This window comes from Tursiops truncatus, chromosome 4, assembly GCF_011762595.2.
Source record: "Tursiops truncatus isolate mTurTru1 chromosome 4, mTurTru1.mat.Y, whole genome shotgun sequence".
Classification (NCBI taxonomy): Eukaryota; Metazoa; Chordata; class Mammalia; order Artiodactyla; family Delphinidae; genus Tursiops; species Tursiops truncatus.
The window spans coordinates 39,680,024-39,698,868 of NC_047037.1; the positions used below are offsets into that span (position 1 = coordinate 39,680,024).

Below are 18,845 nucleotides of genomic sequence, written 5' to 3' on the forward strand. Positions count from 1 at the left end.
GACCTTTTGTGTCTGGCTTATTTCACTTAGCATAGTATTTTCAAGGTTCATCCATGTTGTAGCACGTATCAGAATTTCATTCTTTTTAAAGGCTGGATAATATTCCACTGTGTGTAAATACCACATATTGTTTATCCATTCACCTGTTGATGGCCGTCCTTTTTTGCCCACCATTTTGCTATTGTGAGTACTGCTGCTATGAACATTGGTATACAAGTATATGTATTATTTTATACTTTCATAAGTCAAGCTTCATTTTTTGTTGTTGTATAAATAAACTTTTGGAGCACTTTACAATTGAGATCAAATAGAAATTAATGATGACATACATTTGAAAGAGTCCAATGTTTTATTATCAGCATTAATATTGTTCATACTGAAGATTCAGGGATAAAATAATGGACAGAAAACTGGAATGTAAGCAATACTACATAGGTGTATCATAAATATATAGGATGTTTTGCTAATTATTGGACTAAAAATATAAAAGATGAAATTGCATCAATTATTTTGTGCTTAGTCTTTCTGAATATTCTTTTGGTATTAAATACACAGCGAGTGCTTATACTTAGAGATTCTGCCTTTTTTTAAGCAAGGAGAACAAGCTTATCCTTGGTTAATCAGAATCAGTTTCAAAAGGTAAAACTTCTTAAAGGTAAGCATGGCATTTAGTGCATAAGACCAATATTCTTGCTGGGCTGGCTGCTTGAGGATCGCTCTCGTTCTTTAGTAATTTCCATCTCAATTTTGGCTTTGATTTTTTCCCAATCTATTTCAAGCTGCAGTAGAAGAAAAGAAGAAACATGCATATATAGTATAAGACATTTTTGTTTAATGCAAAGTAACTAAGAGTAAACAAAAACAGAACGCATGACTTCCAAAACATTTGAGAAAAAAGAGGGCAGGAAAGAAAAGTTAAGAAGAGATAATGCTCCCCCCAAAATGAAATAGCGTTAAGAATAAGACCTAATAGAACAATTATCACAATAAAAAGCAAAGACTCTCACTGTGATAGCAAAGACCAAAATCTGGTTGTAGCTATTTATAAAAGGCACATCTAAACTGTCCCATGGAGCCTTGGGATTCTGCTCCGGTGCCTCAGCTTCGAGGAGGTAGGAGCGAGTGAAGATGGACTGCTCTCCTCCAAGCAAGGGGGAGAATGAACTGGGCTCCATTTTTGAAACAGTAGGCCATGTTTCAAATGGGTCAACTCTTCACTGCTTTTATACTGACGTTTCCATTAGGAGCCTACCTATGGAGAAAGATAGGGGAGCATCTGCTTTCCCAGAGCATACTCTGCAAAAGGGGCTCCTTCACAACTCTTAAAATAATATGAAGACTTGGTGGTAAGAAAATGACGAGGGCTTCCCTGGTGGCGCAGTGGTTAAGAATCCGCCTGCCAATACAGGGGACACGGGTTCAAACCCTGGTCCAGGAAGATCCCACATACCGCGGAGCAACTAAGCCCGTGTGCCACAACTACCAAGCCTGTGCTCTAGAGCCTGCGAGCCACAACTACTGAGTTTGCACGCCACAACTACTGAAGCCCCTGCGTCTAGAGCCCGTGCTCTGCAGCAAGAGAAGCCACCGCAGTGAGAAGCCCGCACACTGCAACAAAGAGTAGCCCCCGCTCGCTGCAACTAGAGAAAGCCCGCGCACAGCAATGAAGACCCAACGTAGCCAAAAATAAATAAATAAAATAAATAAATTTATGAAGAAAATGATGACAAGATATTAGAGGAAGTAGTGGGAAAGCAAGGCTGAAAGACACATAAAAAGAATAACTGAAAAGTGATAATATTTTTATCTGTTTTCAGCCAGCCACCAGACCCCGCCAAAATCCAGCCCTGCCCCTCCACTAAATCAACAGACATAGTGTTAGGAATGGACTCTGCTCTGAATTCAATAAACAATTTCTTTAGGAAAAAGCCTTCTACTATTTTTAAAAGTTTGGATATCACTAATTAAGGAATGTGTGTCCTTTCAGGCAAGACATGGGGAAAACTGGGTCCTACCTAAAACTAACTCTGATTTACTTTGAAATAAACCCAAACTCCTGAGACTGAGCCCATAGTGAATAGGTTTTCACCTCCATGTAGGGGAGCTGAGTGGAATAAGCAGTATTAAAGCAGACTGCGTTACTACTTGCTGCCTGAACAGATTTACCTTAAGTAACTGAGACTAATTTAACCTTAACAGGACTTCACGCCTCTTTTATTTTGTGTTGGAAGTAGGTAGAATTAAGTATTTGGTTCTTTTTGATTCCAATATCCTTTCTCTAAATTCCTGTGAAGTAATTTATGGATATATTTTAGATAATCATTCCATATACTTGTCTATAATACATAAAATTGATGAATTAAAAGAATCCCTTTACTCATAAAAGATGAAAGTCTGTGCTCAGATGCAAGTGACAGCTTATCAAAAGGCAGAGCAAATGTTAGGTTATTTGAAAGACTCATTTTTCAATCAGGTCAGAGCCTGATGTTTTTAAATGGCAAAACAACTCGTCTAAGAAAACATTTGCAAAGAGAAAGACAAAACTTGATGAATGCCTTGGCCTTCTTCCAGGCTTAAATTGACTTACATATGTTCTTCAAATCAATCACAATAAAACCATATATTGATGATACACTAAACAACTGTTGCTCAGCTGCACCAGAAGTGCATCAAGCAGATTGATGACATCTATATTAGTTATTTGTTATAGTACAAATGAGGGTGTCAGTTGACAGCTATCCTACTGAAAATAAATGTTTCACTTTCACTCTGGCATTTGTCCAGTTTTAGAACAATGTTCTCCTGATAATTTAGTCTCTGGAATAGAGTATTTTTAATAGTGAGTTTTAGATAAGGATGTACTCATGACAGCTGTCAAGTGACTTCTACACTAAAACACATCCTTTTCTAGTCTAGGGAGTGTTAATACTACTTGGCGCTTCTTATTCTAGTCCCGAGTTGGTCAATTCTTCTTATTCACATAATAATAATTTTAAAATCATAGCAAATGGCTCTCCATCCTCTACCCCATCTCTCTTACTCTCAGCCGAAAATCAGCTTCCTACTTCACAGAGAATATAGTGGCCATCAGGCATGAATTCACTTAATTTCCTTCCTTTCATAAAAGTAGGGTATCCATCCTTATCTCGTTCCCTCCTGTCTCAGGGCAACCTCTTCACATAAGTCCCTGATCTCGTCTTCTTTGACTCCTCTAGGACATCGGCCTTCAATTATTACCTACATATTTCAATTTCCTTCTCTTCACTGGCTGCCCCTCATCATCCTTCCCTCTGTATTCTGTCTCCCTACAAGCTACCACCTTCATTCTTCTTTTCATTCCTGACTCTCATCCTCTCCCCAGACCACTGTAGTATGACTGTGTTCCCACTACACCTCAGAAGCTTTTCACTAACGCCACCATTAAGTGTTTTAATCCCTCATCCTATACACCTTCTCTATACGACTCAATTGCTCATTCAACGAATATTTAATGCTCACTCTATGCCCAGGATTGCTCTAGGAGCAAGGATTTAGCAGTGAACAAAAAGATAAAAATCACTGTCTTCATAGAAAGATGAACAAAGACAAGTAATAGTGGTAAAAGTTTTGGAAACAGGGGAGGGAGACAGCGCCGGGGTGGAGTTGGGGGGGATGGGTGTTGTATTTCAAACAGAGTGATCAGAGAAGGCCTCCCTGAGAAGCTGACGTGAAGACCTGATGATGAGTGAGTGACTCTCTGGGTGTATCTGGGGAACAGCATACTAGCAGACAGAGGGAAGAAAAAGGTCCTGATGTAGGAGCATTCCCTGGACCTGGCTGACCACCGCTCTTTGAAATATCTCTCTCAGTACAATATTGTTCTCTTCTGGTTTCTGCTCTCTTTTCTAAATGTCCTCAGTCTTTTGTTTTTCTTTTTCTTTTTCTCCTATATCCTTCCCCTCAGTAACCTCTTCACTGTTAGTATTCACTGGGGTTCCAACCACAGCTTTTTCATACTTTCCCTAGGAGATCTCCTCAACTCTCATAGCTTCAACTATTCCTAAATGGTCATGACCATAAATTTATTTATCTAGCCCTGATTCTTCCTTTATCAACACCCTTTGATGTTCACATTGGTATTTCCAACTGCCCACTAGACATCTCTGCCTAGATAGGGGCCACCCCACAGGGATTTCAAACTCAAAACAATGGCCTATTTTCATGTATTCAAACTCAAAAGGTCCAAAACTCATATATGCTCATGTTCCTCTACCAGTCACCAACACTAGGAATGTTGAAGTTGTTCTCAAATGTCTTGCCTTACCTCACCACCTCTCCTACCACCCCCAACCACAATGTTCTATTAATTTTACTGCTACTTTTTCTTACATTAATCCTACAGTCTCCATCTCCTGCCGAGATTATTACAGTAACCTCCTAACTGGTCTCCTAGTCACCACCCTTACCTCTAATCCATCTTCCACATCAGAAGTTATCTTTCAGGTCATTTCCTTGATACAAACCTCCAAGTCTTTGCACTGCCTCCATTACAAGGTCTATTATCACAGTGTTAAGACTCTTTAATGTCTGGTCCCATCAATATTCCAGCCACCCAGTACCCAGCACCCAGGACCCAGGGCAGTCGCTCTGTACTCCTTCACCATTCTTTCAAGATCCCATGCATTTGCTCTTATTATCATATCCTTTAACGGACTGACAAAATCCTACTCCAGATAATTCCATGGAATAAATAAATAAATTTTAAAAATGAAAACTAACAAATACAAAGTATACAATTTCCAAAGGGGAAAAAAAGGATACTTTGGTGGAAAATTCCAAGTTTCCACTTCCACTTAGGAACTGGGATTGTAAAAGGGAAAAGTGATCACGTCACTTCCATTCAGTATCTTTACATTAATCTTTGGGTAAATCCAATATACCGAATTTGCCCTATGAAACCCTCAGGTCAATCTCCCTTTTGCTCGTCACTCTTTCCCACTTCAGAGCCTTCCCTCTGCCTAGAACACGGCTATCGCTACACCCTCCCCCCACACCTCAGTCAGCTTCTACTATCCATTCTTTATAGCTCAGCTCAAATAGCAATTGCTTTGCTTAGAAAAATCTGCTGATCCCCCCCCACTCCAGGTCAGGCCTGTCATTCATAAAGTCTTACAGCACTATGTACACTACCTTTGAGGCAATTATCACAACTGAAATGAACAATTAACTGTATAATTAACTATCACCTCCATTTGAATATAAGTTTCACGAGGGTCAGTGTTTGCCAGGTTTACTACTATATCCCAACCACCAAGGAGAGTACATTGTCTGCAGGAAGTGCTCAGTAAATACTGAATGAATAAAAGGTAACTAATTATCCAGCAAATGAGCTATCACTTAACAATCTCTTGTTATTTTCTCTCCTGATTTTCCCTCTTTTTTTCTTTCTCCTAGCATAATGCTTTAAACATTTCCTGTCTCTTCTACTTCTCTTCCTGCACAGAGTATGTATTCAGTAGATTGAATGTATTCCTCAAGTGGACTTTATTTGCCAGACTCATAAATTATTTTACAAATACTTACTGAACACCCTTGTAGAGCAAGTATAATGACTCTAATGGGGTTCTCAGAAGATAGTACACCGTGTATGGATCTCAGATTTCCATATTTTAAACTAGAAAGGCCCAAGTAACATTTCAGGGCTCATAAATATGAATGTATGTCAAACTTCACTTCTTATAAACTTTTACGCTATGCGTTGTGAGCCCATTTGAGTTCACCAGATAGGGAGAATAAACTTCTTTTCAAGAATGATCTTTTTCTATTCAATTCTTAGTTCTGAAATAAAGAGTTTATATAATCACAATTTTGGCTAAGATAATTTTTAAGTCAAAGATAATTTTCATCTTAAAATACTGCTTTATGATTTCTAGTTAACTTCCAAATTACATCTGTGAAGAAGAAAAGTGGGAAACTAGAACATAGTGCCATAGAGACTCAAAGTAACCTATATAGTTTCAGGATGAAAAGAAACCAAAATACCAAAAAAAGCCGTGTTGTTCTGATTTTCCCACTTTGAACATTTCTACTACTCTTGTGACTGAAGTATCATATGTTAGTTATAGGTGAATACGTATATAATGAAAAAGAAGATATGAATGTTAAGTTTTTAATATCTGAAATATAATTTCCTTGAGGGTAAAAACTATATTTTTTATGTCCTCAAAAGCACCTAATGTGAACACAGTGAAAATAATATTGTTAGTAATGATGATGAAGAGGAAGCAGAGTAGTATTAATCTGCTTAAAAATTATACAATAAAGTAAATTTAAGGTGGGTGCTCATTTTTAACATACTGTCATATTTTCAAAACTGAGACAAAAAAGTTGAGGTGACTACTGAATCTCTGGGCTGCTTAGCACTCAGTGCTGGTGGCTGCTGTCATATTCTGTGAATTGAGAGTATAGCCCTCAGAGCTCCCAGGGAAGCCCTCATAGCCCAAACTCCCGAAGGATTCATTTCAGCAGTAAACAGTTCTGAATCAAACAAAAAACATTTTGTGGAGCTTCTACAAAATACATCCCTTTCCACCAAGAAACCCACAACTTGTGTCTATCCTGGATCCAGATGATAAAGTTGCACTGCGGAACTAAGAATGGCCCCAAAGGCTTCATTACCCTGAAAACTGGTCTGAAGTCCAAAAATGTGGTTCATGACACTCAATATTCTAAATACGGCAAATGGATAATGTTGCCTTTAGTAGGTGCCTTCTCTCTACATCTTCTTTCCTCTTCCCAAGCTTCCTCTTATATATTCTGCCCCCTACGATAAATCAGAACATTCCATTTTATTCTATCCCCAAGGAGGAGCACTCCCACAGTCTATAAGCTCCATGAAGACAGAAGCCATATCTGTTTCAACACATAGCATAGTGCCTGGCCTGGAGTTAGTACTCATAAACGTTTTTTGAATAAATGAATGACTAAAAGGCTAAAGGAACCAACTAGTTCACAGAGCTGGGAGCAAGGTTGGCCCTGTTTGGGGATTACAAGTCTCTTGAATCTGCATGGCTACAGGTGAGCTCTATTTCTGCCATTTGAGTATAGAAGGATCTGGGCAGGTGGCCACAATCTTTTCTGCTCTAGGCGCTGGGACAAACGCCCTTGTTCTGGCTCTCCTGTGTGCTGATATGTACTGGAATGGCTTTTTTCTAATTGGGTTTAGAAAACCTTATATTCTGGTAGGAACTTGAGAGGCAAAGGGTTAGCATTCTTTTGTTCTAGGCGGTGAACTCTACCCAGGCCAGGCACCTTTTGAAGTGCAACTGAGCTCCCTAGATAGAATCTGCACAGTGGCAAAGTATCCACTTTCTGGCCAGTGCCCTCTGTGCTTACGCATTTCCCCTGGAGCAGAAAGGGCAGCTGGTAGAAGACAAAATTCAGGAGCTAGAAGCCTTCATCCTTGCCATTTATACTGTTTATCTAAAAATATCAGTTAGCACACAACCTTAACACAAATCGAATATTATAAAACCAGACTTGAGTTAATCAAAACATGGCTATAAGAGTCCAGAAAAATATTCAGTAATATAATTACATAGTCAAAATAAGACTAACATTGAAAGGCAAAAAGTAGTTTTTTTTAGAGATTATGGTAAGAATTATTCAAATTCTGTCGCATTAGGATGAATAATACATACTTATAAAGCATATACATTATTATCAAATACTGCATAATACTTACACCTTCTGCATACTGCAGGTATCGTTTATTAGTTTCCTGTTTACCAAATGTCTCCAAAAACTTTTGTCGGTAGGCCAGCACTGTATCAACATGTGTTTTGTATTTAACAGCTAATTCAAGTGCCCTACGATGAGAAAGAAAACAGATTATCCGCACTGCTGTGTTAGCCTCTACGGGCAGTGGAGTTTCGGGGTGAAAGGGTGGGAGAGTCTGTGTTGATCCCTCCACTCCTCCCTCAATACGAAAGGTACGTCATTCCCTACCTTATCCATCTTGCAAATTCCTATTTATACTTCAGGGTCCAGACCAAACATGATCTCTTCTCCCTGACCAGCTCTCCTTGTAGAAATAAATGACCATTATATCTTATCTGTGCTACAGAACATTTTATACATACTATTATTTCAGCTCTGCTTACAGTGTATTGTAACTATTATGAATCTGTTCCTTCCACTAACCTGTACATTTATTGAAGGGAGATCTGGGTTTCATCTCTCTTTGGTGAGTACTACAGAGTGTATGTATCATAAATGTTCATTGAAAAATTCATTGAAATCATAATAAAATTCAAGTGAATGAACTCCCTAATGTAAGTGGTTCGACTATCTTGACCATTTTTTAAGTCAGTAATGAATTTATTCTGTTCAATATTCAACTAAATACTGATACCCTTACTTATCCTTATTATTAGTACAGTAAATTAAAAATATTATGAAAATAAAATTTGAGGATAATAAAAGTCTGACAAAATGCCTTTTGCCATTTGATTCTTAGAAAAAGTTAATAGCCATTTAAATTTTATAAGTTAATTAATATCTATCCATGTAACCAAGTTATTTTAAGGTAATATTTTATTTAAATAGCAGACAAGAACTAAATGAATTGCTAAGCTCACTGTTATAACACCAAAGGCATAAAATCTATATATTGATAATTTGGAGGGAGATGAAAAGATTCTTCTTCAGTTCCAGGCCTATTTTTGCATGTAGGTTTTGGACAGCAACTCAGCCCGTGATCCTATGCATAACTCATATTAGCTGAGCCAGGAACAGTCTAGTAGAATATAGCTCTCCTACACTGTTCATTGTTATCCTGTTTTAAGGTATGGGAAACAGTCATCATAATAGTCAAAGTACAATATTTCTCAAGTTCTCTTGCTTTCTAATATAACACATGATTTCTGAATAGGCCAGTGATGGTTTATCAGAGCCAACTATTACAAACTTGTTGTTTTAGACAAAACTGGCTACTGACTAGAATTTTTGCAATGTGTGACTGTTTAGTAGGAAAATTTGTTTGATTCTTAGCATGCTTTGGTTTGATGTAAACTAAATTGTCACTTTAAAAAGTATTTTAGATATTATGTATGTATTAATTGACAAATGATAGACAATTGAGATATTAAAGACAACATGATAAATTATGAATGTAAGTCATGTATAATACAAATGATAATGTCAAAGTTCAGTACAATGATTTCTTACAAAAATATATTGGCATAAACAATATTGCTAAATCCAAGGATATTTGCTACCCATCACAAACTCCTCACAAAGTTCCCTCATTCCTCTGTGACTTTATGTCTTTCAGAGAAAAAGACACACGGAAAAAATGCAGAGGTATTAGGATACAGAGGAACAAAAGTAGAAAACAAGAGAAGGCAAGAAACGATCTATAGAGGCTCAAAAGATGAGAAACAGAAGTAAAGATGCCTTAATTCTTCTAGCCCTCTCTCACATCAGCCCCCTCTTCATCCCTAAGGCTCTGATTCCCGTGTTGTATGCGTGAGTGGAGACTCTGGTGAACAACCTCGCCGGCACCTCAGAAGTTCCAGTTCCCATTCTTTCTTTATGATTGTACATGATGGGGAAAGGAGTTCTCGACTGTGCAAAACTGGAGGTGTTCTAAGTGGGGAATACATAAGCATCTATTCTGGGTTGGGGCTTTTCAAAAATTCCAAAGAGAGACTTTGTTATGGAACATCAACACGTTTAATTATGTAGAAAGGATAGACTATGATGTCTAATCCTGCATTTATTTTTTTTTAAAGATTTTTTCATGTGGACCATTTTTAAAGTCTTTATTGAATTTGTTACAATATCGCTTCTGTTTTATGTTTTGGGTTTTTTGGCTGCGAGGCATGTGGGATCTTAGCTCCCCGAACAGGGATAGAACCCACACCCCCTGCATTGGAAGGCAAAGTCTTAACCACTGGACCACCAGGGAAGTTCCTAATCCTGCATTTAGATGCTAAGACTTATCTGCTATTACAGTCATTATTATTATTATAAAATACATATTAATTATCTGATTGAAAAGCAATAGCTAAAGTTAAACATTCAAATGATATGCGCTATTTTAAATGTTCTCTAAAAGCACACACTGGGTAAAAAATGTTTCTCTACCACATTTAGGAGGGAATTTACTCCAAATTATCTAAGAGTTATCGGAACAGTATGTCTCTAGCTTTAAAATGGTTATTCAGCAACCAAACAAATGTAACATTAGATTATGGGGCTGGAAAAACTCCATGTATCCTCTCTGATTTTGAACAGAAGGAAGTTACATTAAAAGATGTTATAACTTCAAAATATAATTTTTTTGCATAACTTGAATGAAGCAGAATCACTTTATATAACTGGTATAAGTAGAAAAACTATTTTTATTAATACTTACATAAAGGATCAATATGCATACCTGGAGCTTCTAGTTTCTACCTCTCTTAACTTCAGTGTTTGAAAACAGACTACCACCAAATGTCCAAAGTGAGTGTCAAAGAGATAACTTGCATATCTACTACTCCTCAAGGGCTGCATCTTATTAGGTTGCAGGCAATTTTCAAGTTCAAATATAAATGACAGAAGCACAAAGCAGCAAGACTATGCTTCTCAAATAGAATAACCCATATTAACAAAGTAAAATCTGTTCCCTTCTAAAGGATTTAAACAAATATAGAAATTCAGGGATCCTAAAAGCAATCTAATATATTTATCATCCAATACTTAAATTCTATCCTTCCAGAATTCTACAGGCCAAGTTGGGAAAATAGCAAGAAAACACAAAAAAGAAATAGGAGAACCTATAGATGAAAAGAAACCTAAGAATGTATCAACCAATCAAAATGTATGAATATTTTATGAATCCTGAATCAAACAAACCATAAAACAAAACATTTATGAGATAATCAGAGAAATAAGCACACTGAATAGAAGTATTGTTAACTTTAAAAGTGTGATCATGATACTGTGGCTGGATTAAAAAAATCTTTAAGATACATACTGAGATATTCATAGATAAAATGATATGACTGGGATTTGCTTTTAAAAATTGTGGGGAGGGATAGAGGAGGAGTAGAGATTATTCACAAACTGATAACTGTTGAAGCTGAGTGATGGGTACATGGAGATTTATTATACTATTCTCTTTACTTTTGTATACATTTGAAATTTTCCATAATAAATAGTTTTTAAATTCCATCTTTTTTGGTCCCTCCTGATCTCTTTCGCTGAATCCTCCTCTTCAACCAGATCATTAAGTGTTGAATTTCAGGGGAAATCTGCCTGCTGCCCTCATTTCTTTTTTTTGTTTTTTCTTTCTTTCTTTTTTTTTTTTTTTGCGGTACGCGGGCCTCTCACTGTTGTGGCCTCTCCCGTTGCGGAGCACAGGCTCCGGACGCGCAGGCTCAGCGGCCACGGCTCACAGGCCCAGCCGCTCCGCGGCATGTGGGATCTTCCCGAACTGGGGCACGAACCCGTGTCCCCTGCATCGGCAGGCGGACTCTCAACCACTGCGCCACCAGGGAAGCCCTGCCCTCTTTTCTTTTTCCTTCTTTAAGTTCTTGAGCCACACTCATGGCCGCAGCTACTCCAAAGGCTGATAATTCCCTCAGTGTCTTTCCCCCAATGTCTAGGACCTCCCCTCAACTTCACACCTGTATATCCCACTCCTGCTGGACCTCATGAACTGGATACACAAAGGTAACTAAAACTCAACAAATCCAAATTGTTAGACAGCTTAGTCACCACCCCGCCCTCCCCACTCACCCCAACACAAAAATTTACCATCCAGTACAGCTTCGGTTCTACACAGATACCAAATGTGGGCTTACCCTCCTGATGAAAGACACAGACAAATTAAAGGCCTGCCAGACTTTCCTGGAATATACACAACACTCAAAAATTTTTTAAAAACTCGAAACACTATTCGATAACATAAACCAGTTCTGGAAGTCTTAGTTTATGAGAACAATTATTTACTCACTCCCAGAAGAGGGTAATACATGTGGAGAAAAAATAAGATCATTTTTAAAAGAACACCATCTACATAGATAGGCATGCAAGAAGTCTATTATTAATTAATCAGTCACATAATTTTATCATCGTCCTATGTTTGAATATCTTCGCAGATGGGGATTATTCTACTCTCTAAGCAAGCCATTCTTTGGATTATGTTGGTATAAGCTGAGTCCTATATTGGATCCAAGTATTTATCCCTCTTACTTCTATTTTTTTATGTTAGCTATATCATTTAGAATCAAAATTGTCATCACAGAACTTTGTCAGTTTTGTTCATTGCTATATCCCCCCATGCCTAAAACCTGGCACACTAGAGACGTTCAATAAATAATTAAAGAATGAATAGTAGCTACCATTTATTGAAGGCTTACTATGTATCAGGCAGTATGCTAAGAGATTTTCACATGCTATTTTACTTAATCCCGACAACAAACATGTAGTGTTTGTTATTATCACCATTTTAAACACAAGGAAACAGAGGCTTACAGAGCCTCACTAATCTGTCCAAGATCACAGGACTAGTAAGTGCAGAACCAGAAATCAAACCCAGGTCTTATTTCAAAGCCCCCATTCTTAACCACTACATTTGTCTTTGTACCATTCAGCAGCCCTTTTGAACAAGTCATTAAAAATGACCAGACGTGGGACTTCCCTGGTGGCTCGGTGGTTAAGACTCTGCGCTCCCAATGCACGGGGTCCAGGTTCGATCCCTGGTCTGGGAACTAGATCCCACATGCATGTCACAACTAAGAGTTAGCATGCTGCAACTAAGGAGCCCACGTACTGCAACTAAGGAGCCGGAGCAAACAAACAAATTAAAACATAAATAAATACTTTTAAAAAAAAATGACCAGACATTTCACCAAAAGACTGCTGTTGTTGTTTTAAGCAGATCTCCATGTTATATCTAAATATGTCTGGTATGGCAGACATTCAATAAATATCTGCTGAATGAATGAATATGCATTAGGAAGAAATATTCCAACTGGTTTCAGAAATATCTGCAGAATTTGGAAATGAAGACAATACATAAGATTTTTAAGAGTTTCTTAGCAGTTATAATTACTTCTGCTGATTATCTGAAGTCATTCTTATCCAGTCTTTGATATTTATGCTAAAAGTGATGGGAAACTATGGGTTTCATTTAAGTGAGTCAGGGGTCACGAGTGACATGATGATTTCCACTGTGAAAAGATCACTATGAAGAATGGATAGGAAAAGGACAAGGTAGGTGCAGAGAGACCAATGATGATGTTTTATTAAGAAAAACTTGGATCAGGGAATTCCCTGGCGGTCCAGTGGTTAAAACTCCACACTTTCACTGCATGGGGTGTGGATTCAAGCCCTGGTCGGGGAACTAAGAAGCTCGCACGGTGTGGCCAAAAAAAGAAAAAAGAAAAGAAAAAAGAAAAACTTGGATCAGCTTAGATAAGGGTGCTGGTAGTAAAGTGGATGAGTGCCAGAGGTATTTGAGAGGGAAAATGGTTGGTAATTGGAGTATGGGGGAAAGAGGGTAAGGAAAATGTCAAAAGTAACTCCTAAATTTCCAGCTTTGGGTAGACTGAAAAGATAAGATAGATTACTCTGGAAGAGAAACAAGTTTATGAGGGAATAAATATAAATTTGAACTCAAACATATGAGACAGCCAATGGAAATGCTGAATAGGCAGGTGGATAACTGGGTTCTGGAAGCAAACATGGGCAGGACAGAGGGCTAGAAGAGAGATGCATATTTGGGAGTCTTAAGTGTGTAAATAGTAATCAGGAGCCTTGAACAACGCTCCTTGACGTTTATTGACTTACCAGGCAGGCATAAAGGTCTACCAGCATTTGACCAACCCATTGGTTTATAGTTTAGATGAAAAACACAAAGCATAAGATAAGGAGATGCCAGGTAGATAGGAGGAACGGAGGAGCACCCAGCATTCGTTCTCTCTCCCCATTATATCTCTTTGTCCCTCTTGTTTTCCCTCTCCCTGAGATCTAATATCTTAAGGCAGAGTCATTTGCTGAAAACTGGAGGAGAGGAAGAGGCGGCACAGATAGCAGGATGTAGGGATAGTAGGGAAGATGTGAAGTTAGCAGCAGAGAATAAGTATAGTCACATGACCTAAGTCTCAAAGGATCAGAGATTTTACAAGAGAAGTAAAGATGGGGGAGGCAAAAAGGACACCAACTGCACTCACACCCAGACCTAAGGAATGTGGAGTCAGAGAGAATAAACTGACTCCATCTGAGAGGACTGGTAGGGAAGGAGTGTCCTCTGGAAAGAGGTAATTTTCACTTAGGTCAAGGAGGTATGAGAAATGTTCAAAGGGCTGTATTATAGGCCATCAATAGAAGCCATCAGAGGCAAATGCTTCACAGACCTGCTCTGATATTTATATACTGTATGTATCTACACCCAATGTTTGTAGAGGAAGTGCAAGGCAAAATGATTAAGAGTACTGCATAAAGATTAAGAGCATGAATATTAAGTACCTACTATGTATGTAGATAATATAAAATGATAAAATGTTTCTGTCCTTCTAGAAGTGTATAATCTGAAAGGTGAAAGGTGACATAAAATTTACACAGATAAATAACAAAAGAGGTAAACATCAATCCTATAAAACAATGTAAGTAGTAGTATCAGCAGTATATATTTTATTGCGGTAATAGCAGAAAATTCAGGTCCTCTTTGATACTGGAAGACTTAGGTTCAAATCCTAGATCAGCCAGCTACTTATGAGTAACCCTCAACTTCCTCATTTGTATAATGTTGTGATGACCAAATAAGATGATATAAGGAAAGTGTTTAACACAATTCTTGGCACATGATAAGCACTCAATAAATAGAAGCCTCACTATTATTAATGACAATAAAATGGAATTCCTAAGTAGGTTGCAAGCTTTTTAATATAAGGATGATTTTTAAAATATCTGTTATACTATATGGTGTTCAGAGTGCTATATAGATAGTAATGCCTAACATTATCAACATAAACATTTTCTCAAAAGTATCAGTTGAAAATATGCTGTGAACACCATTCTTCCCTATTTCTCATGGAACTCATGGCTTAGTAATGGTATATACAATTTTCTGTTAGTTCTTTAATACAGGCTTTTAAAAAATTATTCATACTGTCTCTTTCCAAAATAGTTTACTTTAATATTTGTGAATTATGAATAAATTGAGGATAAGAACAATGGTCTATTCATATTTGTAGAACCTAAAACATCTTTCATGATCCTTTGTATAGCCAAACAATGACAACAAATTTGTGAAAATAAAGGATAGAAACAGGGTGGCTGAATTGTATGAAGAGTGTAGATAATTAATGTATAAATTAAATAAAGAGACTATCGTATGTCCATAACAAAATTAACTACCTTTTGTTACTTTTTTAGCCATTTTGTTACTTCTATTCAAGGGGAAGATAGAGCTAGGACTATAAAAATTCTAATCTGAGGGGATTATAAGTAAGGGGCCAGTAATTGAAAGATTTATGGGTTATTTTTGAGCACAGAGAGAGACGAAGATGATGAAAGACATTTCAAACCTGGAAAAGTCAACATGCCAGCTTTGTAACACAGTAACTTCAGGTGCATATAAGCACTACAACCTTGTTCACTGAGAGAGACATACCTGAGAGAATGAGTAGAGAAACCTAATAAGATTAAACCTAATAAGAAGAGCAGCCTGCCACTCAGCCTCAGAAAGCAACCTGTCCCAAAGCCTAAGGCAGCGGGGAAGGTTACTGACCACTCCTCGTTACAAATCCTTTGGTATCTCTTCCTTAGCTTCACAAATCTTCCTTGGCTCCTCTCTCTGCCTGTCTGACTGCTTTACCCCAATCTTTCCGCGGATTTCTCTTTTTTTTCACCCATCCCATAAAAATAGTTTATGTCTTCTCACTCCTCACATTCCCCAGGCAACTGCATCCATTCTTCTAGCTTCCATTCATTTGCTGATGACTCCTAAATTGACATCTCTAGTTCAAATCTTTCTTGAGCTCCAGGTCCAATAATCAACTATTATCACTTATCTCTTCACAAATATTTCAAATCTAACATCTCTTCCAAATCTGCTAATATTCTTACCACCATCTATCCAGTTACTGAAATCAGAAATTCTGGAGACATCCTAGACTCTCTTTTCTTCTTCACAGACAATTTCTAATCAATCATGATTCAGAGAAGGCAAAAATCTTTAATGGCAAACTACTCACAAATATAAATGTGAATAAATTCTTATATGCTACTAGGAAACAAGTACAGTGGAAGATGTAATTTACTAAGTGGTCGGTAGAAGAATACACTAAGATCAATCAGGTTTTGGAATTGATGAAAAACATTTTTATTACCTTTCCCAGTTGTAGAGATTAATATTGATCTGAATTGCTTGATAAACAAGGCCAGCCTGAAGAAGTACCATTTCAGCTTCCTGTATGTTCCCACTAAACATTAATATGTGGGCCATTTTTGATTCTTTAGATGGAAGATTTTTTATAGAATTGATGTATTGAACCTTATCAATCTAAAAAAAAGGAAAATATTTGAAGTGAATAGTAACAAATTACGGTCAGAAAAACACACAAACACATACACGTAAGTAAACATTATTTACTTCACCAATTGCTGCGTAGGCTATTTCTGCAGTAGTCATATCTCGATTAGCGACTGCCATAGCAGCTAGGCAAGCCCACATGGTTTGCTCCTAAAGTGAAAAATGAGAACAATTATTTCAACTACAGGGCTGAACTGCCTTAAAATAAACAGTGAATTAAAATAGAATAAAGTTATATTTTAATGAAAAATAAAAAATCACTGAGCATGGCACTGAAAAACCAATAATTTAATAGGTTAATGATGTGGAAATTTCACTGTGGCTACTTTGTTAAAATATATTAATAACACATAGAGAAAGTTTTGAATAAAGTTTTTTGAAAATGTTCATTTCTAATTATCAAAGGTTTATTTTGAACTTACAATATACTTTTACCATAATTCAAGGTTATAAGCCCTCCAGTCTTTTTGATGAGATGTCAAAGAATGCAACTACAGGGAACCAGAGAAACAGTGAGTTTCTCAGACAACGCTATTATAGCAGATTGCCACCAACAACCCATTGTAAGGAAAAGCATCTAAAAGTCTTCATAAAAAGTGTAGTCTAAGGGAATTAACCAATGTAAAACAAAACAGTTCTGCGGTCAAATATGCTTGGAAAATACTTGATTCAACCAGGTTGGGAAATGTTGATCTAAAGTAATGAGTGGTTCTTAACCTTAGCTGTACAAATAATCTGAGGAACTTAAAAATATGCCCAGGCTCACTGGATCTAATAAATTAGAATCTCTGTGGGGGGTAGAACTTGGGAATCTGACTTTTAAAAAAAGTTCCATAAGAGGTTTTTATATGTACCAGTAAGAAGAAACTACTCACTTAAAGTATAGCTTCTTCAGAGAATAAATCACACAACACCTCTCTCTCTGTATCACCCATGTCTTCACTTATTAAAAAAAAGATGTGATCCCATTTGCAATTTTTCCCACCCTTAGCTCTTACTATTTCTCATTTTGCACAAAGATATTATATAAACTAATATACAATATATACACAACTATGGATCTGAAATGTACAGTACCTTAACAAAACGACAAAGTCTTACAGCATCTTCCCATTTTGAACTGCTTACGTATTCGTGGAGAATAGCAGGATATGGTGATATGCTGATGTGAATCAGTGAGCCATCAGCTCTTCTTATAGTTACCTGATTTCCAACAAAACTCACGATATGGGGATTTTTACTAAATTCACTGTTGAAAAAAGGAAAAGTGCAATTTATATTCTAAGCAAAATTTTTCATATATATTAAATTTGGGGAGTTGACCCCTGACATACATATGAAATCTCCAACCTCCAAAATGCACTCCCAAAAAAGTAAACTCCAGGGAGAATGTATGTATATTAAACAAATATTTGAATCTAACTAGCAAAATATACAAACATTTTAACATGGCAAAAAATTATTACATTTTTGAGAACTATGCCTAAAAGCATTTGAAGTGATTTTTTCTAAGTCTTAAGGTAAATCACACAAATGATTAAAGCACTTAGCTTCAGCTTTTAAAAGTATAAACATTAAAAATTAAGCTGATTCCAGGATTATTTTCTCATAATAACAAGAGGTGAACTTTAAAGAGACTAACTTCTCTTCATTAGTTAAAAAATTTTTTATAGAATACCTCTCTGGTTTTGCTAATGTTGTGAGCTTGAATATTAAAAATGAACTCAAAATAGATTTGAAAATTAAGCTAAGATTTGGAGTTGAGAAGCCTTTGTATACCTAGTTTGTCAAGAGTGACAGACCTCCTTGCTATTTCTTAGAGAATTTAGGAATATAAATGCATTTGATTTTCTGAAGAATATAAAAAATTTTAAAAGCTTTTCAGTATACATTTTTCTATATTTAATATTAATTTAAGAATTCAATTCTAGAAAGACATACATTCCTGAAAGTCTCAAGGTCAATGATAATCTGGGAAAGAGTAAAGGTTGTCACAAAGTTATATATCACAGAAAAATCTTAAGAGTGCCTATATTAAAATAACTAAACCACACTGAAAAAACGACCTGAGTTACCATTAAACAACAGTAAACCTGAAAATTATATCCATATAAGGAAAAATTATATTCATTTAAGGAATAAATAAATAAAATAGTATTATCTGACCCTCTCAACTTGATTCCATCACTTAAATCTCATTAAACTAGTTTTAGCTGAACAGTTTTTTTGTTTGTTTGTTTTGTTTCTTTTTTTTTTTTGCCTTACGCGGGCCTCTCAC

At 36.7% G+C, this 18,845-nt stretch overlaps 1 protein-coding gene across 9 annotated transcripts in view; it reads right to left on the minus strand.

Annotated features, from left to right (window-relative positions):
- Positions 1 to 326: 326 nt before the first annotated feature.
- The window catches only part of IFT80 (intraflagellar transport 80), a 105,982-nt gene continuing 87,463 nt past the window's right edge, over positions 327 to 18,845 (minus strand). For 4 of the 9 annotated variants that reach the window (XM_033855426.2, XM_073803860.1, XM_019946189.3 and 1 more), the window contains 5 exons: positions 17,645 to 17,816; positions 16,628 to 16,717; positions 16,365 to 16,537; positions 7,724 to 7,847; positions 327 to 779 (listed from right to left, as the gene is read on the minus strand). In XM_033855426.2, the coding sequence (XP_033711317.1) occupies positions 669 to 779; positions 7,724 to 7,847; positions 16,365 to 16,537; positions 16,628 to 16,717; positions 17,645 to 17,816 (670 nt within the window). In that variant the 3' untranslated portion in view covers positions 327 to 668. Of the gene's footprint in view, positions 780 to 6,657; positions 6,803 to 7,723; positions 7,848 to 7,986; positions 8,063 to 14,487; positions 14,562 to 15,560; positions 15,647 to 16,364; positions 16,538 to 16,627; positions 16,718 to 17,644; positions 17,817 to 18,845 lie in introns of those variants that run through there. The other 5 variants (XR_012331366.1, XR_012331365.1, XM_019946186.3 and 2 more) reach the window with 5 other exon arrangements.